Consider the following 19,009-nt stretch of genomic DNA (forward strand, 5'->3'; position numbering starts at 1 on the left):
TTAAGTGAGAAACCCTTATTTGTGCCAAATGACTTCACAAATGGCACTTTGTGAAAGCAACACATTTCCCTATGAGATTTAAATTGATTATTTAAATAAGCCAAGGGACGTTTTAAGTAACATTCATGATGTTGCAGCAGCTTTCGTTATTCAGAGTTGCATATTTTAGTCTGGCAGGCTTGCGGTAATGTCCTTTAAAACGCTATTCAGATGACTTCACTGAAAACATTTTGGACATTAAGATAAAAGGATCAATTTGCTCAAAGCATACAAACTCAATCAACCGAATTGTCTGTTGAAACAGTTGCATTATACTGTAATTCACAAGATGCTGTCCAGTTATTTGACAAATGTCCAAAATGTAGCATCTGTTAAGTGCCTCAGTGTTCATTTGTACCAGGTCAGCATGTTCCAGCTGGTGTAAACGAAACGTTGGGCACATGTACTTATTCTGCAGTGTTGCGTGGCTGTTTGCCTGACTTCAGTGAGCTGCTTTTGGCCTGCACCGGGCCCCTCATTAAAAGCCTGTCAGCAGTGCATCTGTAGGCCTGACAGCCACTCTGTCAACCCACAGGAGCAGACAGCGCACGGACAGACAGATATTACCCTCATACACAACTCTCCCTCTGGCCCACAATTCCAGTGCTGCAGCCTAGATTGGCTTCAGCAGGGCAAGAGTTTCTATTTACGCCCTGGGAATGATGCTGATGCATATGCAGTGTTCTGTTTCCACAAGAAAAAATGGCTTTCAAACCCCTTTCAGCACCATGCTCCATTTCCTGTCCATACATCGGGGATATGTACCGTGTATATTTGAGCATGCAATGAGACATTAGAGTGTGACAGCTGTCTGAATGTGAGTCTTAAAGGAATAGCTCATGCAAAAGATGAAAAACTGACATCATTTACTTAGCTACATGTTGTTCCAAAAATGCAAGACAATTTATGGAGGTTTTTGAAGAATGAGTTCTTTTGCTGTCAGTTACAATGTATAGTACCTTTAGCTTTTTTTTTTTTTTTAGTTTAGGTCTAACCAGGAGTGCAATCCTGGTTAGTTTGTTGCTTTGTACTTGTACATGTGTAATGACAATAAAGTTGAATTTAATCTAATCTAATATTTGAAATACAAATGAAAATGACATTTTCTGTGCTACTAATGAGAGTTCATTGCATCAATTTTTTGTTCATAATAAAGTTGTACAAGAAGGTATTAAAATCAAAGGCGGCTTCTTAATTACAGGAACACAGTGATTAGAGTCACATTGAAAAAATAATGGAGACCGGTCTTGATACTTTATAATAATGAACTTAGAATACACAAATGTATAACATTCTATGCCTGTAAGAAATGAGATGCTGGTGTCTTTCTGTTGGTCCTTCATGCATATTGTTACAGTCCCAGCCCAGCATGTGTATGACCTTGTTTTGTTTTGTCTGTTGAGGCTGATTTATACTTCTGTGTCAAGCGCACACGTATGCTACAGCGCAGCCTATGCGTGGTTACATAACCCACCCCATGGCTGTCGGCAACACTGACGTGGACATTTTAGAAAATGTAACTACACTTCGCAACAAGGCGTAGTGCAAACTCTGTGATTGGTCGACTTGGTACCGATGACGCATGTTAGTGGAGGGGACAGCCGCGCGAGACTGATGCAGCGGGTGTTTACAAGTGTCGAGTCTCATAAAGACTAAAAAAAAAAATCCATAGCCTTGCGTCAGCCCGGAAACACAAGCTCGTGCGGCAGGTCTATATGCGTGTGTGTGTGTATATTTTTATGAAATACGGTAGTTTACTGTAAAAATGAGAAATTACTTTTATGGTTTTTACCGTATTTTTTACAGTAAAATACTGGCAACCACCGCTGCTGTTTTATCACCTTACATTTTACGGATTTATTTTTTATTGTGTGTGTGTGTATGTGTGTATGTGTGTGTGTGTGTGTGTGTGTGTGTGTGTATATATATATATATATATATATATATATATATATATATATACACAAAGTTATAATAAGTGATTTGTTTTATCTTTCCCATGATTACAGTACATAATATTTTTTCCAGGTACAAGTTAGTACTAGTAAGTTTAGGTTAATTAGGTTAACTAGACAAGTTTGGGTAATTAAGCAAATCATTCTGTAATGATGTTTTTTTCTGTAGACTATCGGTAAAAAATATTGGCCTCAAAAAATTTTAACTGCTTTTATTCTAGCCGAAATAAAACAAATGCGATTTGCTCTAGATGAAAAAATATTATAGTAAATAATGTGAAACATTCCTCGTTCTGTTAAACATCAATTGGAATATATTTGAAATATTTGAAAAAGAAAAAAAATCATAAATATGTGTAATAATTATGACTTCAACTGTGTGTATATATAGGTACCTTACAAAGATAGTTTGCACATATGAATTTCAGCCAATAAATGTCATTCTTGTGTTTATACCTTTTTTACCTATATTTAAGGTGAATGTTTATTTTCATCATGTTATTTGTAGGGAAACTCCTGAGATAAACAAGTTAAATGTAATGTGATTAGACGCTGACAACAGAGGTGCGGATCCAAATGCAAGGTTTATTAACAGGATGGTCTGGCAGGCAACAGTCAACAGGGTCAAACAGATGTATAAAGGCAATGCAGAGTCGTAATTATTAAACAGCCGAATGGTCAGTACAGATAGCAAGCAACATAAACAAACAAACAAGGCGAGGGTCAGAACACAGCAAAGCAAGACAAGGAAAACGTGCCGTAATATTTACAACAAAAGTATAACAAGACTCAGCACTGAAGTTTGTGTGTGTGTGTGTGTGCTATTTATAAAGTCCATCTAATCAGTTCATGAGCAGCTCCCTGCCGTGTGTGCGTAATCAACTGAATGAGGAACAGATGTGTGTGAGCGGTGCATGACTGGATATGTAGTTCTTCAGGGTTCTGCACAGGCTGGATCGCTGGTGACTGTGACATTACATCCCTGAACTGTAAATAATAGTGATTATAAAATGCTTCCCTCCTCCTTTATTTAGTCTGCATTCAACGTATTCCTAATATTAAGAACACATTCAGCTTCTTTCATGTGTCCTCTGTACTTGCAGTCTTAAGAACTGGAGATAAACTTTGTCAGTTGGTGATGATGAAGTTCAGCTAGAACTTTAGGACAGGCAAAAGTGTCACGCATACTTGCTTAATGCACAAGAAATAATGAGGACTGTTCTTTCAAGCAAGCATGCTTGAGTTTTTATTTGCCATGTTTTGTTTTCATTTGCCATGTTTCGTGTGCCATACTATATGCATATGAAGATAAATGTTTATATATGATCCTAAATGAAATATGCTTTTCTTATAAAGATTGTATTTCTTTTTAGGAAAAGTATATTGAGCACCTCAGTAAAACACTTTACAAATACAGATACACTTGCATATACATTATTAATTCATACTTGTACTTGATAATGCATACACTCACATGAGTTAATATATGATTCATCAAGAATCAAAACCATTTATTAATAATTATCACATAAGCTACTATTAAAATTTGTAATTAATTTATGATTTGGAAATTGGAATCCATGTTGCGTGTGAATGTCAAAACAAAATGGCATATTACATAATGAGTTGATAGTCATGCTTGTCTTACAAGGTCAAAACATGATAATTTCTTAACAGATCATTAGCTAATTCTTAATTAATGGGACACTGGAAACTGAAATGAATAGCCCATTAAATTAATTAGTTAAGTAACTTTAATTTACAGTATTATTTAATGCTTTATGATGATAATGAGTTAATGATGACACATTTAGTAAGTAATACTGTAGCAATTCATATTTTATTGATACAAAATATGTTATTTATACAAATTGACTCTTCTTTTTAGATGCTGATTGTGGTAATCCAGCATGGTCTTCTTTTCGCCTAAAATTGGCATTATTTCACAGCCTCCGATGTTTGTGTTCAGTAAATTCACTTTCATAGAAAAGAATAGTTTATTTATATTGCCTTTAACTTAAAATAACTGAACATAAACACAGGAGGCTGTAAAAAATGCTTATTTGAGAAGACAACTTAAGATGGCACTTTCAGACTGTACTCTTCATATGTAAATGTGTGTTTGGTAGAATCACACTTGATGTAAAATAGGTACATGATTTCACAAGCATAAACTATGCTTAATATCTTTATTAGTGTGAACAGAGAGTGTTACAATATCTTTTTGACATTTTGAAGGTGTTAACGTGTTGATGTAATGTAACTAAGGGACAAGAAGGAAAAGGTATCATGAAAATATATACAATTGATTAAAGTCATAATTTTTGGGTGATTTTTTTTTTCTTATTATTTTTAATTGGTGAATGAAGAACCTGACATACTTGCTCAACACGTTCATTTATGAAGGTTAGTAAACAAACAAACAAGGAAATATCCAAACAGTCAAATAAATCAACAGACCCAATTAAAACTAGAATGAATGATTTATTCATAAATCTGACTAATTTTGTATCTAATCCAACTCATTGACTTAAACAAACAACCAGCGCAGACTTTAGGATTACTCCATTTGTGTTCCATAGTCTTATATTTATATTTGGTGGAGTTGTCTTTGATGTTGATATTCCCTAATCATTGCAAATGTTATGCTTTTCTTCATATATTGATATTAATGATGGTTGTTCAAAAGTAAATTCTTTTTTTCTACTTCTACTTCTGCCTCTCCTTCTGACTAAGACCCTTGACATAACATCTTCAAGTCTGCTGGAGTGAGTCTGCATGTGTTCTGTATGAAATGGCAGCTCATTAAACCTTTGCAAAGTTCATTTCCCTGCCAACCATTGTTACCCAGAAGCTTGACATGAAGCTCTGTTTGAACTGTTAATTAGTTTAAAGAATCAAATCTCACTCTAGAACAGGGCCGTCCAGTCCTTTTTCTGGAGGTCCAATGTCCTGATATTCACTCTAGCACAGTTGTTTAGACATTTATAGTCAATTTGAAGAGCTTGTTTATCTGGTTCAGTGCATTAAACCTTGTTAATCATTGTAAATGTAATATTATGTTAAGAATAATTTTCAGATTGGAGTTAAAAATTTGTACAAATGTTTTTATTTCATCATATTTTATTATTTTTATTTAATGGAATCTGTATTGAAATAGTTTCAGTAGTAGCCATTAGATCACAAATCTCACTGTTCGGATAACACTATGATTTTTTAATACACAGATGAGACAAATGTCAACTGCTTTCTATTTGTACAAAATTATTACTGCAAAAACTAGTTTCAGCAACCAGAACTTAGAACCTTTACCATAAACATTATTGTTTATATTTGAACTATAAGCTGTTCTCCTAGTATTTCTGTTATTTAATTGTTTGTAAAAAACTGAAAAAGTGTAAAAACTAAACCTCTCTCGATCAAACACAGATTTGAACACAGTGCTTCGAAGGATTAATAAACATATGAAATCATTATCATTTATCATTCATGTTGTGCGGGTTTGAATTGAGATCACAATCTTTTAATGTTTAATTGTGCAGCTTTAAACTGAATGCATTAATGCAGTCTAAGCAAACAGTGACAGAAAACACTACCTAAGACACTAACACTAAGCTAAGAAAGCATTTAGGTAGGTCCCACGTCATTTTTTTCCGTCATCATTATATTTTACAGTGATGCCAAAATGTTTTCATATACGTGATTTGAATGACGTGGGAAGCAATCTCTTTGCAATTATTATAAATGTTGGATTAACCTACAAGTTCAAAAAAGTTATTAATCTACAGGTCACATGCGTTCCGAACTGTGGGTTGTGATCCATATGGATCTTGGTTGGTTACACCGATGGTAGCCATAAAATGGAAATGCATTGTCAATATATTTCATATACAGTGTTTTAATATATCTCAATATTTTAACTTTTTAAAAAATAATTAAGAACCTAAAGAAATATTAAGATTTAATAGTTATATAGAGCAATAATACTTTGTTTAATTTTGACGTAGGAGGTACCCTTTGTTTGAAAACAAAAAAAAAAGGAAAGTGTTAAGCCTGATTTACACTTTCAACTGGCTTCACGTTGCGAACCTCCGCTGACTGCACTTTACCCTCAAGAAACAGACAAGGCTTTTATACTTGATGCGTTCGCCATTGTGATATTCTTTAAAACGACAGGGTGCAGTCAAAAGAAACCCACTGTAAACCCACTGTATATATATATATATATATATATATATATATATATATATATATATTTATTTGAATGATTATAAAGATTTTTTAAAATCAAGCTTTGATGCATCACTTGTTTTTTTTTCATATCTTGGTCAGTTTTTCTTTTTAAAGTTTATTAAAATACTGGTCATCTGGTTATCCTTATGATCACTCATGGACAGATCTTAAAGATGTCTGTACAGTGGTACTGTTTCAGACAAAATCTCTTCAAAGTCTTTCATCTTTAACTTAAATCAAATGGGGTGCTGCTCGAACTGTTTGCACTAGTCCAAAAAAAAATTGTGCACTCCGCCAGTCGAAATCATGTCGCCTGCACCCAAAGAGAACCTCCGCAAACACAGCAATAATGTCACATTCACTGTGTGCACTCAAGCGAACTAGCGGACGCGTCAAGTATTAACCAGTCTTAAGGGTCAATAAAAGTCAGAGCGCTAAAGGACAGTTACTCTCAAGCAAAATGTCTGGACACCCCATCCTCTAGATCAGATCCTGGAGGGCCAGAGTCCTGCATAGTTTAGCTCCAACTTCCTTTAACACACTTGCATTTGAGTTTCTAGTATGCCAGCGGCCATCCAGGACCGAGTTTGGACACCCCTGCTCTAGATAATCTAGAATAATCTAAAGTTTTCTTTTATTCTTTAAATGTTTTTGCCACTCCTCACTGGGCCAGATGTCACCATGTTGAATTACCTTTGAATAACCTGAGCCTATGTACAGAAGAGCAAGTCAGATTATAGTGGCTATTTACACGTTAGCACAGGGACTTTGGACAGATGGGATGTTGTCTGGAAGTCAGAACAGGGAATAGAGGAAAACATCTCTGAGAGAGAGAGAGAGAGAGAGAGAGAGAAAGTTGGTACCTTGTACATGTCTCTCTACTGCAGCGAGCCCATTACCAGTCTTTGCCCGAGCCCTCCATCTCCAAGAATCCCAGTTGTCCCCCGAGTACCAGGGATCCAGCATGCCCCATCCATCCACACTGGCGGGGACTCCATTACGCCCTGATGGAAAGCGATGGAAAACCAATTGGGGATACAGGGCCGTGGAAGTACGATGCATGGTCACACGGGCCGCCGCAGACAGGCAATCTGCTGTGATGAAGAGGCCCTTTACTGAGCCCTCCTGCGTCCTCTAGGATCCCCTTCAAGCCCCACTGAGCCCAGCACCCACTTTTTCCCAAACACATCAGCAGACATCAAATTACAGATCGCAGGTCTCGGTGGACAGAGAGATATTTTGCATGGTGCGCTATTTCTGTTCAAAGTCTTCTCAGAGATGTCAAAGGTCAATGCGCATGCCCTCTATCTGAATAAACAGAGGGTTTCTTCCTCAATCGTCAGGCAAAATCTGTTTTGGTTTCATCTAGTTTTACTGTTAATTTGCATGCCTTCAGAGAGCGGCTTTTGAAATTATTCAAATGAGTTTGTATTAGTTTTAGGCATAAAGTGGATCTAATTAGTCTGATGAGAATGCGCTGATTCTGTTGCACAGTCACTCTTGAGACCCGCATCACAGCGCGGTAAACAAAACGCCCTCCTGTAATGTTCTTTCATTCAATTTACCTGCTGTAACAGACTAACAAGAGGGGTCCTGCCGGGCTCATTTTCTCTGTCCCTTTCTGCCTCTCTGTGCAGGTGCCCTACGTGAAGGTGGCTCCGGAGGACATACTCAAGGTGCAGTTTCCTCGCTTTACCACGCTGGACCTCAGGCCCACGAACACAGACATCAGCATGGCTGTAGCTGGGTTGCTAACTTTCTTCAACAGCAGCACATCGTGTCTCATATGTGCTCAGGCTGACTGTGAGTATGACATAGTTTCTGTTTTCATGAAGATTCTTTACCCTTGTTATGTCTAATGTCACACAACACTGATTCTGGATCTCTGGATCAGACGTTGGACCTTTTTCACAAGCCTGTTATAACGCAATTACAGTCATCAGCATCTGAAATTCTTGAAAGTTTTTAATATTTAGATTTTTTTTCTAGAAACATATAAACATTTATACACTGTAAAAAATAAATCCGTAAAATTTATGATAAAAAATCGGCAGCTGTGGTTGTCAGTATTTGACCGGTAAAAATAATGTACAAACCGTAAAAGTATTTTATCATTTTTACAGAAAACTACTGTATTTCATTCATTTATAGAGGTAATATGTCTGTATTTTGAATTACCAACATCGACACATCACATCTTTTGTTACTCAGATAGACACATTAACACAGCTATGCAGGTGGCGATGGGAAAGTTACATAATGAACCAATGCATATCACAAACAACTTTTCCCACAAGCAGAAAGTGTATCAGTGACTACGGTCACATGGACAACAATAATTCGATTTTAATGCCATTAAGACATTATTCAGATTAGGAGTCTACCATGTAAACAGCGATTTTTGATTAATTTAGCCAGATTAGGGTCATAATCAAACTAAAGAGAAATCGAATAAAGACATATGGAGTATGCAGATAGATTTTAGTCCCATTATTGAAGTGCAGTATAGACATGTAAACACCTTAATCGAACTATTACCGTCATGTAGGGCTTTTCGCCGGATAGTCCACACACACACACACACACACACACACACACACACACACACACACACACACACACACGGCTGATTGACACTCTTTGCACCTACCGGGTCAGTGGAGACCACAGACACCTGCATCATGAAATGCTGAGTTTTTTAACTCGCAGTCAACAAATTCGATTACTGATGTCCATGCAAACGTAGTTATTGTTTAGAAGGTGCTCAGTGTCATTTACACAGCTACTAAACACCAGTATGATAACACGCATAAAATTAAAGGCATGAAATACACACTGTTTATTAACATTAGATGTTACATAAATCTGTGATGTACATAACTGATGGGGAAAGAACAAAAAAGATCCATAGTAATGTCAACAAAAAACATACAAAATGATGTGCCATGCAGGGAATTCTGGGAAAGTAAATTTATGGTTATACATGATATTTATTATGAAAACATACTGTTAACCAGATTACAGATTTTTACTGTAGCATTTTTACAGTTTGAAATCACGGCCATCATGTATTTATGTACATGTATTTATGTATTTACATCACCTTTGCTTTTGTGCGAGGCGTTTCTAATGCAGCGTCTATGGAACAGGACAGTAAATTTGACGTTATTCTCTCCTCTGGCTGCTATCATCAGTCTCACAATTTTTTCTCTTTTTTTTCAAAGCCTTTATAACACCATCGTGAAGTTTTGATTTTATTATTTGAGCAAATAAGAATGTTAAAAAATTATTTGTTGTATTCTTTCATTCACTGCTCTGTACGTTTGATGACTTCCGCTATGGGGAGGCTCAACAAATAGTACTAATAAATGCTCATGGAGTACTGTAATACTTAAAATTCATGATCGTATTAAATGCCTAATATTAGATAGACAGAAAGTACAATTTTTTATGAATTGATAAATTATTGGTGGCTGTGATACAGTAAAGTCAGAGATTGTAGTGTACAACATGATTTTGTGGCAGATTTAATGTGTGATATGACCAAATATTCATGAACAAATATTTTCTCAATTTGAATGAGTAGCAACTTGGAGCTGAAACAGCATTCCATACATCACAACTTAACATGCAGATTAGATATCTGTTAGGTATTGTGTGTATATTAGGGCTGTCAATTTACAACATTAATTTAATTAGTTATGGAAAAGCAAATTACGCTATGCATGTCATCTTGCATTTCATACACTACAGTTCAATAATGATGAAGAGATGATGCAGGAGAACAACTCACTGTGAAGGAGGCAATTATATGCTCCTTCAATTCAAGATACTGGAGCAAAAAATGACCCGATATGAGTTTTTGTCTCTTATTTTTGTCATGTGAAAACATCTCACAGTTACAATATAACATGAACAATGAGTCTAATATCACAGAGGGCTAATTTTATTCTAACTAGCACCAATGAAAATGTTATGCTGAGTTTATACAACAGTTCAGTAAATAAGTTCATATAGTTTGGGGACTTTTGCAAAGTTTTAGCAAGGGAATGCTACCTATAAAGCCACAGCAGAACTGTTGCACAACTCTGATTAAAACATGCAAGTGTTTACTTTCTGAATGAACACATATATTAATCAGCTAAGCCAATCATTCAATCTTTCATTCATAAAGATGCTTTTATAATTACATGCTGAATGAATCAGTCTGTTGATTGAATCAAATGAATAAATTACTTAATGACTTTCTCATTAGACATTTACTGCCACCTACTGGCAGTTTATGTTCCTTATTTAGCGGATTATTTCATTAAAGGGGTGGTCCAGAATGTTATTTTTAAGGCTTGGTTGTGTTAATAAGATGCAAAGCAATGTGTGCTCATGTTTAACTTGAAGGAAATCGTGTTATTTTTTCATAAATCTCACTTTGATTATACACAGCTACTCAGCTAACATGAAAACGACTGTCATATTTCCTAGTTTCTCTAAAAGGCCCACCCTCAAGTGACTCTGATTGGTCATCATCATAATATGCTGTGATTCGCCGATCGGCTCCACGTCACGCCCTGACAAGCACGCGCGTTTTGTGTAAACAGTCAGTCAGTCAGTCAGTCAACACGTGTCTGTAACGAGTGAAAATGGGATGCGGCTCCTTTAACTGTTTCTGTGCCTTTTAGTGTGTTTATGCGTGTATACGATGAAGTATCTGTAACACGAGAAGCGCATGTGCGCGGGAGAGGTTTTTATTGTTCTTTTTCTCTCATGCTCGGATTAAGTTATTTTCTATGGTGACAGAATAAAGCACAAGATGTGAGATGAGACCTTTGTGAGCCTGGATTGATTTGTTTTTGATGTTACACTCCAGTTGGGAAATCATTGCTGTATTTTTTTTAAATCAACGCGTTACAGGACGTCTTTCATGCATATGCGGAATATGCCTGTGTAAGTAACATGAATCGTTCACATATCTTTTGCGACTTCATTGTCCGAGTTGTAAAACGCATAGCAAAGCTGCCTATAGAGAGAAACTCTGCCGTCTCCCACAGAGACGCAGGTGCTGGCCAAGAGTGCGTGTATGTGTATGTGTGTGTGTGCGTTTACAGCCGTTTGATAAATATAGATTTGTAACGTTAGCTAAGTCGTTAGCGGTTACCATAATTTCCCGTTGTTTACATCTTTGCTACAACACACCGTTAAAGTTAGACACTGTACATGTCATGATCAATTTTAACAAATAAAAACACTTACAGGTCATGACTCAGAGTTCACAGCGTCTCCTTGCTCCATCTTTGAGGAGATTTTAACTGAATCCAGCACTGAACTGGGAGAGATTCTGGAAGCTGTGTTTTGTCAAATCATGCTTGCTATGTATTTTATAGTTCTCTGGAACATAATTAATATTGAACTGTAAGCACTTCTGTGTTTGGGTCGTGTCATTTGGAAGCCCAACAACAGAAACAGAACAGCTCTGTGGAAACAGCAGGATGGCATTTCTCTCTCTGCAGTAACGTTACAGCGCCTATGGCCACGGCCTTTACCTGCGCAGTGTGGGATGCGCAATAACGAACTTTTGTGATCTCACAGGGGGCGGAAGTATTTTTTGTAGTCCCCAAAATTCGTTAATTGTAGGCGTTGCTAAGCTAACTCTGTACAAATCAAGGTCTCCCTTTGCATTAAACTTTGAATATTTTACATTCAGAGATGCTGTTTATGTTCACACAGCTACATTACACATCAACTGAAGTTTAAAATATAATATCGTAGTGGACCACCCCTTTAAACTAAATATTCCTTTGTGGCCATTGTGTAATAAAATATTACTTGATGAGTGTTTCAAGGGGGGGGGGGGGGGGGGGGGGGTTGTGGGGGGGGGGCAGAGTGACAATTTAAAAAATCTGACAAATGCTATCTCATTTATTTAATTAATTGCCACATCGTGTTATAAAATAGAATTTCTAATTCAATGGATCGCACATACTGTACATACTAGACTGTGAAAATTATTGTACAGTACAAGACTGCATTTATTTTATGAAAAAAAATAAATGCATTATTAAAAAGCACATTTTGTAACAAAATTTTATGCATTATTTAGCTGAAATAACTTTCATTGTTTTTTTTTTTTTTTTTTTTTTTTTTTCTTTTCCAGTGGCAATTACTATTAGTCTCCCATGGTCCATGATACTTAGAAAATCATTGTGCTGATTTTGTGCTCAAAATCTGCTCTTATTATCAATTGAAAATGGTTGTGCTACTTAATTACGTGTGGGAAGTTTGAAAATTATGCAGGACTCTTTGATAAACAAAAAGTTAGATAAACAGAAAATACACATCCTACACAAACAAACAGCCCTGGTCAAAATTATGTTCACCCTTTGTAATTTTTTGAACAAACAATGTTAAGCAAATAAGTCTGTGTTGTTTATTCTTTTGATCTTTTTTTAAAGAACAGTAATTTCATTTAAATGTAAAAACTTTGTGAATCACATTATAATTACTTATTTCATTCATTCATTTATTCATTCATTCATTCATTCATTCATTCATCCATTCATTCATTCATTCATTCATTCATTCATTCATTTTGTCGTTCATTCTTCATTCATTCACTCATTCGTTCATTCTTGCTTACTAATTCATTCATTAATTCATCCATTTGTTCCCACTTATTCATTCATTCATTCATTCATTCATTCATTCATTCATTCATTCATTCATTCATTCCTTCATTCATTCATACCTCACTCGTTCCTTATCACTCACTCATTAATTAATTAATTAATTAATCAATCAATTTCAGCTTATTAAATTCACCTATAGCGCATGTCTTTGGACTGTGGGGGAAACCAGAGCATATCAAGGAAACCCACGCAAACATGGGGAGAACATGCACACTCCACACAGAAATCCCAACTGACCCAGCCAGGGATTAAATCAGTAAGGCGATTATATCACCCACTATGCTACCATGATGTCCCTTTAAAACTAGTAATTTTTTTTACTCATTCATTTATCATTTGATCAGAAAAAAAATACAATCACAGATGTAACCATTTTTACAGAATATGTTTATTAATGTATAATACTTGTACATTTATTATAGCTATTATTATACTGTAATATTTTCTACATTTATAGTTAATGTTCAATTTAGCATTTTCTAGTGCTATATTAAAATTCAAAGTTGTGCTTGTTAACATTTATTAACACACCATAATCTAACAGACTCTGATAATGAATTGACTGTATTTTCCGTAACGTTAACAACTATGAATAATTACTTTAAAAAATGCATTGTTCACTGTTTGTTCATGTTAATAAATGCAGTAAATAACATTAACTGTTATAAGCTTGGGTAGCACGGTGGCACATTGGGTAGCACAATCGCCTCACAGCAAGAAGGTAGCTGGTTTGAGCCCAGGCTGGGTCAGTTGGCATTTCTTTGTGAAGTTTGCATGTTCTCTCCATGTTCGCGTGGGTTTCCTCTGGGTGCTCCAGTTTTCCCCACAAGTCTAAAGACCTACATGTGGTATAGGTGAATTGGGTTGGCTAAATTGTCCATAGTGTATGTGTGTGGATGAGTGTGAATGGATGTTTCCCAGTGATGGGGTGTGGCTGGAAGGGCATCCACTGCGTAAAACATATGCTGGTTAAGTTGGCGATTCATTCCTCTGTGGCAACCTCAGATTAATAAAGGGACCAAGCCGAAAAGAAAATGAATGAATGTTGTAAGCTTATTGCAAAGAGTTACCCACTTTATATACCAACAAATAAATAAAAGCATGTGAACAGTCAGTAACATCATGAGATGACATATTAAAATAATCTGTTTAATGATCACAGCCCACATATTAAATTACACATTACACATTGACAATTTTTCAATAATAAACAACTATTGATCTCTCTCACTCACGTCTTTCTTTGCGATTGGAAAACAAGAAAGAAAATAGCATGTTTTATCATTTCGTGCTCTGCTCGGTTCTTTCCTGTATGGCACATATAGATTTGCTTGCATCTGCCAAGCAGCAGCTGTTGTTACATATAGATTGTTACAGCTGCATTCTGACACGTGTATTATTTTCTACAAAGAGAAAACATAGAATTACATGCACTCTCGTTGCAATTGTATGCTTTTGTACACATCCACAGACACACAAAAGCAATCGAAAAACTCCATTACGTTCTGCTGGTCATTTAGCAATAACAACCCCTTATTAAACCTCACATCCACACTGTTTTGGTGATGACGCCATTGATTTAATTTCATGCAGTATTAGTGCCCAGCACTGTTAGATAATGCCAAACGTGTTGGTCAATCTTTTTCTTGTCCATCTGTGTCCTTTAGGCATTCGTCATTCACTGTGTCTCAGTCGTTTACCATCAAACACCCATTCTGACCCCTAATGTCAGCGTGCTCTGCTGAAACAGACATGTCGGTAAAAATGAACGGCTGAAGGTTTAAATCAAAGAAAAGGCAGCTGACGAATGACCCTTCGCGGAGTCTCCTTATTAGACACACATTGAGTTCAGCTTGGCAGAGGATTAAAGTTTAGTATTCCGCTTTCCCGTCTCTAAGCGAGGATCCCACAAATTACCCAGAGAATCCAAACAAAGTCACATTGGCCCTTCAGACAGTGGCTACCTTTCTCCGTAATCAGCTTAAGGCCTTCAAGTGGAACAGCTATAATTCCCACTAAGACGTCAGAGAGGGTTGTAGAGAAATGGCAAACTACCAATACAGACTCGAGAACAGGGTCAGAACTGCACCCAAACCAATAAGGTCATTCATATTGTAAAATGACCTTAGATCAAGTGTGACACCTTTTTCCCAATTCATTTGTTGAGATTTTGTCTCTGCTACGGTCATCAGCTAGAGTGTCTACCTGACTCACTAGAGGGTGCTCCAGCTTTATGAATGCTTCATCAGCCATTCACCTGGACTACGCTTCCCATCATGTTTTGCATCTCACAGCTGTAACAGTTTATCAATCTGGACACTGACACACTCACACAGCTGCAGGTCATCATCAGTGATTCCAGACACTATTTAAGCACCACAGACACATGCTGTGTTCGAAATCAACCAACTCAGTAGGTACTACATTTGAATTTAAATTTACCACACGACCGTTAGAAGTACGTTCTATATGGTATGAATGTAAGTAGTATGAATGGAACCCGGATGAAGCATCATAGGATAGCGCAGCATCTATCAGATGTGCACTTCAGAATCTCGCCGGAAGTAGTAGGTCATTCAGGTACTTCTCGCACTGTTTTTTGAATTATATGAACATACTTCTCTGCTCACTTACTGTTATTAGCATACTATATAGTATGGAAGTATGTAATTTTGAACACAGCAACACTCATTCTTTGCTCAGTATTGACCAATGTTTGTTATCCAGTGCAGTGGTTCTCAACCACATTCCTGGAGGACCAACAGCACTGCACATTTTCCATGTTTCCTTAACCTGATTCAGATAAGTAAAATTAATTGAATGAATAAGTAAATCATTGTTGTTAGTTATTATTATTATTATTATTATTATTATTATTATTATTATTATTATTATTATTATTATTATTATTATTTATTTTATGTATTATTATTATTAATAATAATAATAATAATAATAATAATAATAATAATAATAATAATATTAAATGTGGAAGGAACCAAGGGCATACATTCACATGTAGGAAGGACAATCAGTTTAAAAATGAACAGCTGTCAATCAATTAATCAATTAATCAGCCCACCAATCAACTGGTCAAATCAGTTGGTGAATCAGTCCGACAATCAATCAATCAATCAATAAATCAATCAATCAATAAATCAATCAATCAATCAATCAATCAATCAATCAATCAACGTTTTTTGTTAATATATGTGTGCAAAATTGCAAGAACTTTTTAAAATGCTATTACTCTATTTTTCAAAAAACTTTTAATAATATTTTAAAATAAATCTGGTTGATTCATAAATGTAACAATGTAAATATATATATTGTAGAATTAGATGTATTTAAGTGCATCTTAAAACATATTATATTTCTGTGATGGATCTTTCAGCAGACAATAGCTTCACAACACTCCCTTAGAAATCTGTTTAATGTTTTGCTAAAGAAACATTTAACATGGATAATATGCAGGATTCTTTGATGAATGTGGTCCTGGACAACAGTAGTTTTTTTTACAGAAAGCATAAATCGTTTGTAGCATTTTTATCCTGTGTGAGTTGCAATTCTGCATCCTGTTTAAAAATTGATATTCTCAGGTCTGTTCTGAATGGCACTCAGATGAATAAAAAAATCTCTCTTGAGACTCTGTGAATGGTTGGTATGCAATTGTGATCTTATCGCAAAATCTGATGTTTATCTCAGTTTTTAGTCCTACAAAAACCAAAGTGTTTTGATCATTCTACAACACAGAGCTAAATGTAGACAGTGTCACAGGTAACTTGGAAAGTTTGACTTGTGGTAAACTCTAAAGTTCACCATTTCACACTCATACTGACACTATTGCTCAAATGTTTTCCCTTTGTAGCTTTAGAGCAAAAGCTCAACTTTCACACAGAGTTGGAAATGGGGAGGGGGGAAACAAAATAACATTGTTTTTCAGCTAATAATGAGTACGTTTACTCCCTGAAGAATTCTGTAGGAAAATAAAGAAGATCCACAGCCACGACAAGTCAAAGTTAAAATGTGTTGTGACAGAAAACTTTTTAAAAAAACTGTATCAAGGTGCCATAAAAAATCCCTTAGAGCAATGCTAAACTTAGCAAGCTTCCAAAACAACCTAAATTAACTCCAGCTGGTGTGTCATTTTCTCTAAATATTTTATTTTTGTCAATCAATTCATGCCTGCAAAATTGAAACTTTACACATTATTATAACTAATTATGATTAAAAGTTAGCTTTGAATTAGTAATCTTGACATGCATCCCTTTATTCTCAGGGGGTTGTAGGTTTGAACTGAAGAAAAGTTTATCGGGAAATAAAGTAAGGGTAACACTTTGTAACAGGGATGTCCAAACTCAGTCCTGGAGAGCCGGTGTCCTGCAGATTTTAGCTTTAAATTGCCTCAACACACATGTGGACACAGGGATATGGGGGGATTTATCACACGGGGTTCCCCATCACACGTTTATATTGTGCTTAATGATTGTGTTTTCATACTTTATCACTTGTTAATTGTTCATTACTAAATTAGGTATTGCATTATTTACAAACCATTTGGATCTAAGTGTAGTTGATGGCTTTTAGAATAAAACTGAATGAGTTAGTAAACGACAAATGAACTATTAAAAACAACATTTAAATGTTTTATTATTCAGGCATAAAGTTATGGTTACTATGCCTGTTAATAAATGATTTTTTTTAACTCAAATTCATGCAGTTTTGTGACCTAATCTAAAGTGAGGACGATTTATACTTTGTGAATCCCTTATATATGACAAATAAAGGCTCAGTATCAAATGAACAATGTTTGCCCTCCTATCTAAAAAATAAAATTACTGTAAACTTTGAGCATTGCTGAATAAAAGGTGTGTTAAAATATAATTAGAAATAAATAAAAATAAATAAAATTGGACAAAACAACAATATAATAATTTAACAATATATTATGATACAACATTTAGTTTTTCAGCAAAGTTTAAACTGTACAGTAAATTTATTGAACATAAGATTGCAAAGATTTATTTTTCATTTGATACAGTTTCATTTGTGTATCTTCAAATGAATAGAAATAAATGAAGTCGTTTATTGTTTTTTTTTCCCTGTTTAAAACTGAGCCTTTAATTGTCATTTTTAAGGGATTTACAAAGCATAAATAGCCCTCACTTTAGATGAGGTCACAAAACTGGAGGAAGTTGACTTAAAGCATTTATAAACACAAAAATTAACTATTGGCATATGCCTGAATAATCAAATATAAATGTTAATTTCAGTAGTTTAATAATCATTTTCTTATGCATTCTGAATGATCTTAAAATAGCACCAAAGAAAGAAAGAAGGAAAGAAAGAAAGAAAGAAAGAAAGAAAGAAAGAAAGAAAGAAAGAAAGAAAGAAAGAAAGAAAGAAAGAAAGAAAGAAAGAAAGAAAGAAAAGTGAATGGTAATTTAAATTCCGCATGTCAGTTTATATTACAATCACGACCATAGGTTTAGCCAGATCCCTGTTTCGCCATTGACATGTGTTGCTTTTTGTTTTACTTTGTGTCCATTAAACATTTGTTGGCTGTTTAATGTCTGAAAAGTCACATTATCATCTAGCTATAGTTTTCTATGACTGCCATCTGTCAGTGTTGTACGAATTTGTCTGGAAGGTACTGAAGTCCACATCACAACTATAATATTATAATTTGAATTACATTTAGAATGACTTCGTTTTTCAACTGGTGAACACTAAATCATTGACAAGCAGTCATAATTCTTCAAAGAGCTTAAGCATTTAAATGATAGATGACTTCAGTGCACGGAATAATGTTAACAGTTTTATAGATATTGATCTAGTTGTCTCTTTTTGTGAACGGGATTTTAAAACAAATGTATGATTATTGTCAGTTTTTCCTTGTGTGAACCAATTTATAACTGATACGGTAATAACGATTAGTTTATTATAAAATTACTATAATACAGACAACATCCAATTTCAAATCTTGAAGATTTCCATTCTCATGTAGAGTAAATTGTCCTCATCAAATCAGTACTTTAAGCTAATTACCAATCGAGTAATACATAAACAGGGGATCATTTCATGGTAGAGCGGCCGCTGTCA

The 19,009-nt window shown here is 35.2% G+C and overlaps 1 protein-coding gene across 8 annotated transcripts in view; it reads left to right on the forward strand.

Annotated features, from left to right (window-relative positions):
- grik4 (glutamate receptor, ionotropic, kainate 4) overlaps nucleotides 1–19,009 on the forward strand; it is a 647,232-nt gene that overhangs the window by 427,157 nt on the left and 201,066 nt on the right. For all 8 annotated transcript variants that reach the window (XM_073923686.1, XM_073923682.1, XM_073923683.1 and 5 more), the window contains one exon: nucleotides 7,865–8,030. In XM_073923686.1, the coding sequence (XP_073779787.1) occupies nucleotides 7,865–8,030 (166 nt within the window). The remainder of the gene's footprint in view (nucleotides 1–7,864; nucleotides 8,031–19,009) is intronic.

The sequence above is a fragment of the Danio rerio genome, chromosome 15, assembly GCF_049306965.1.
Source record: "Danio rerio strain Tuebingen ecotype United States chromosome 15, GRCz12tu, whole genome shotgun sequence".
In the NCBI taxonomy this organism is placed as follows: Eukaryota; Metazoa; Chordata; class Actinopteri; order Cypriniformes; family Danionidae; genus Danio; species Danio rerio.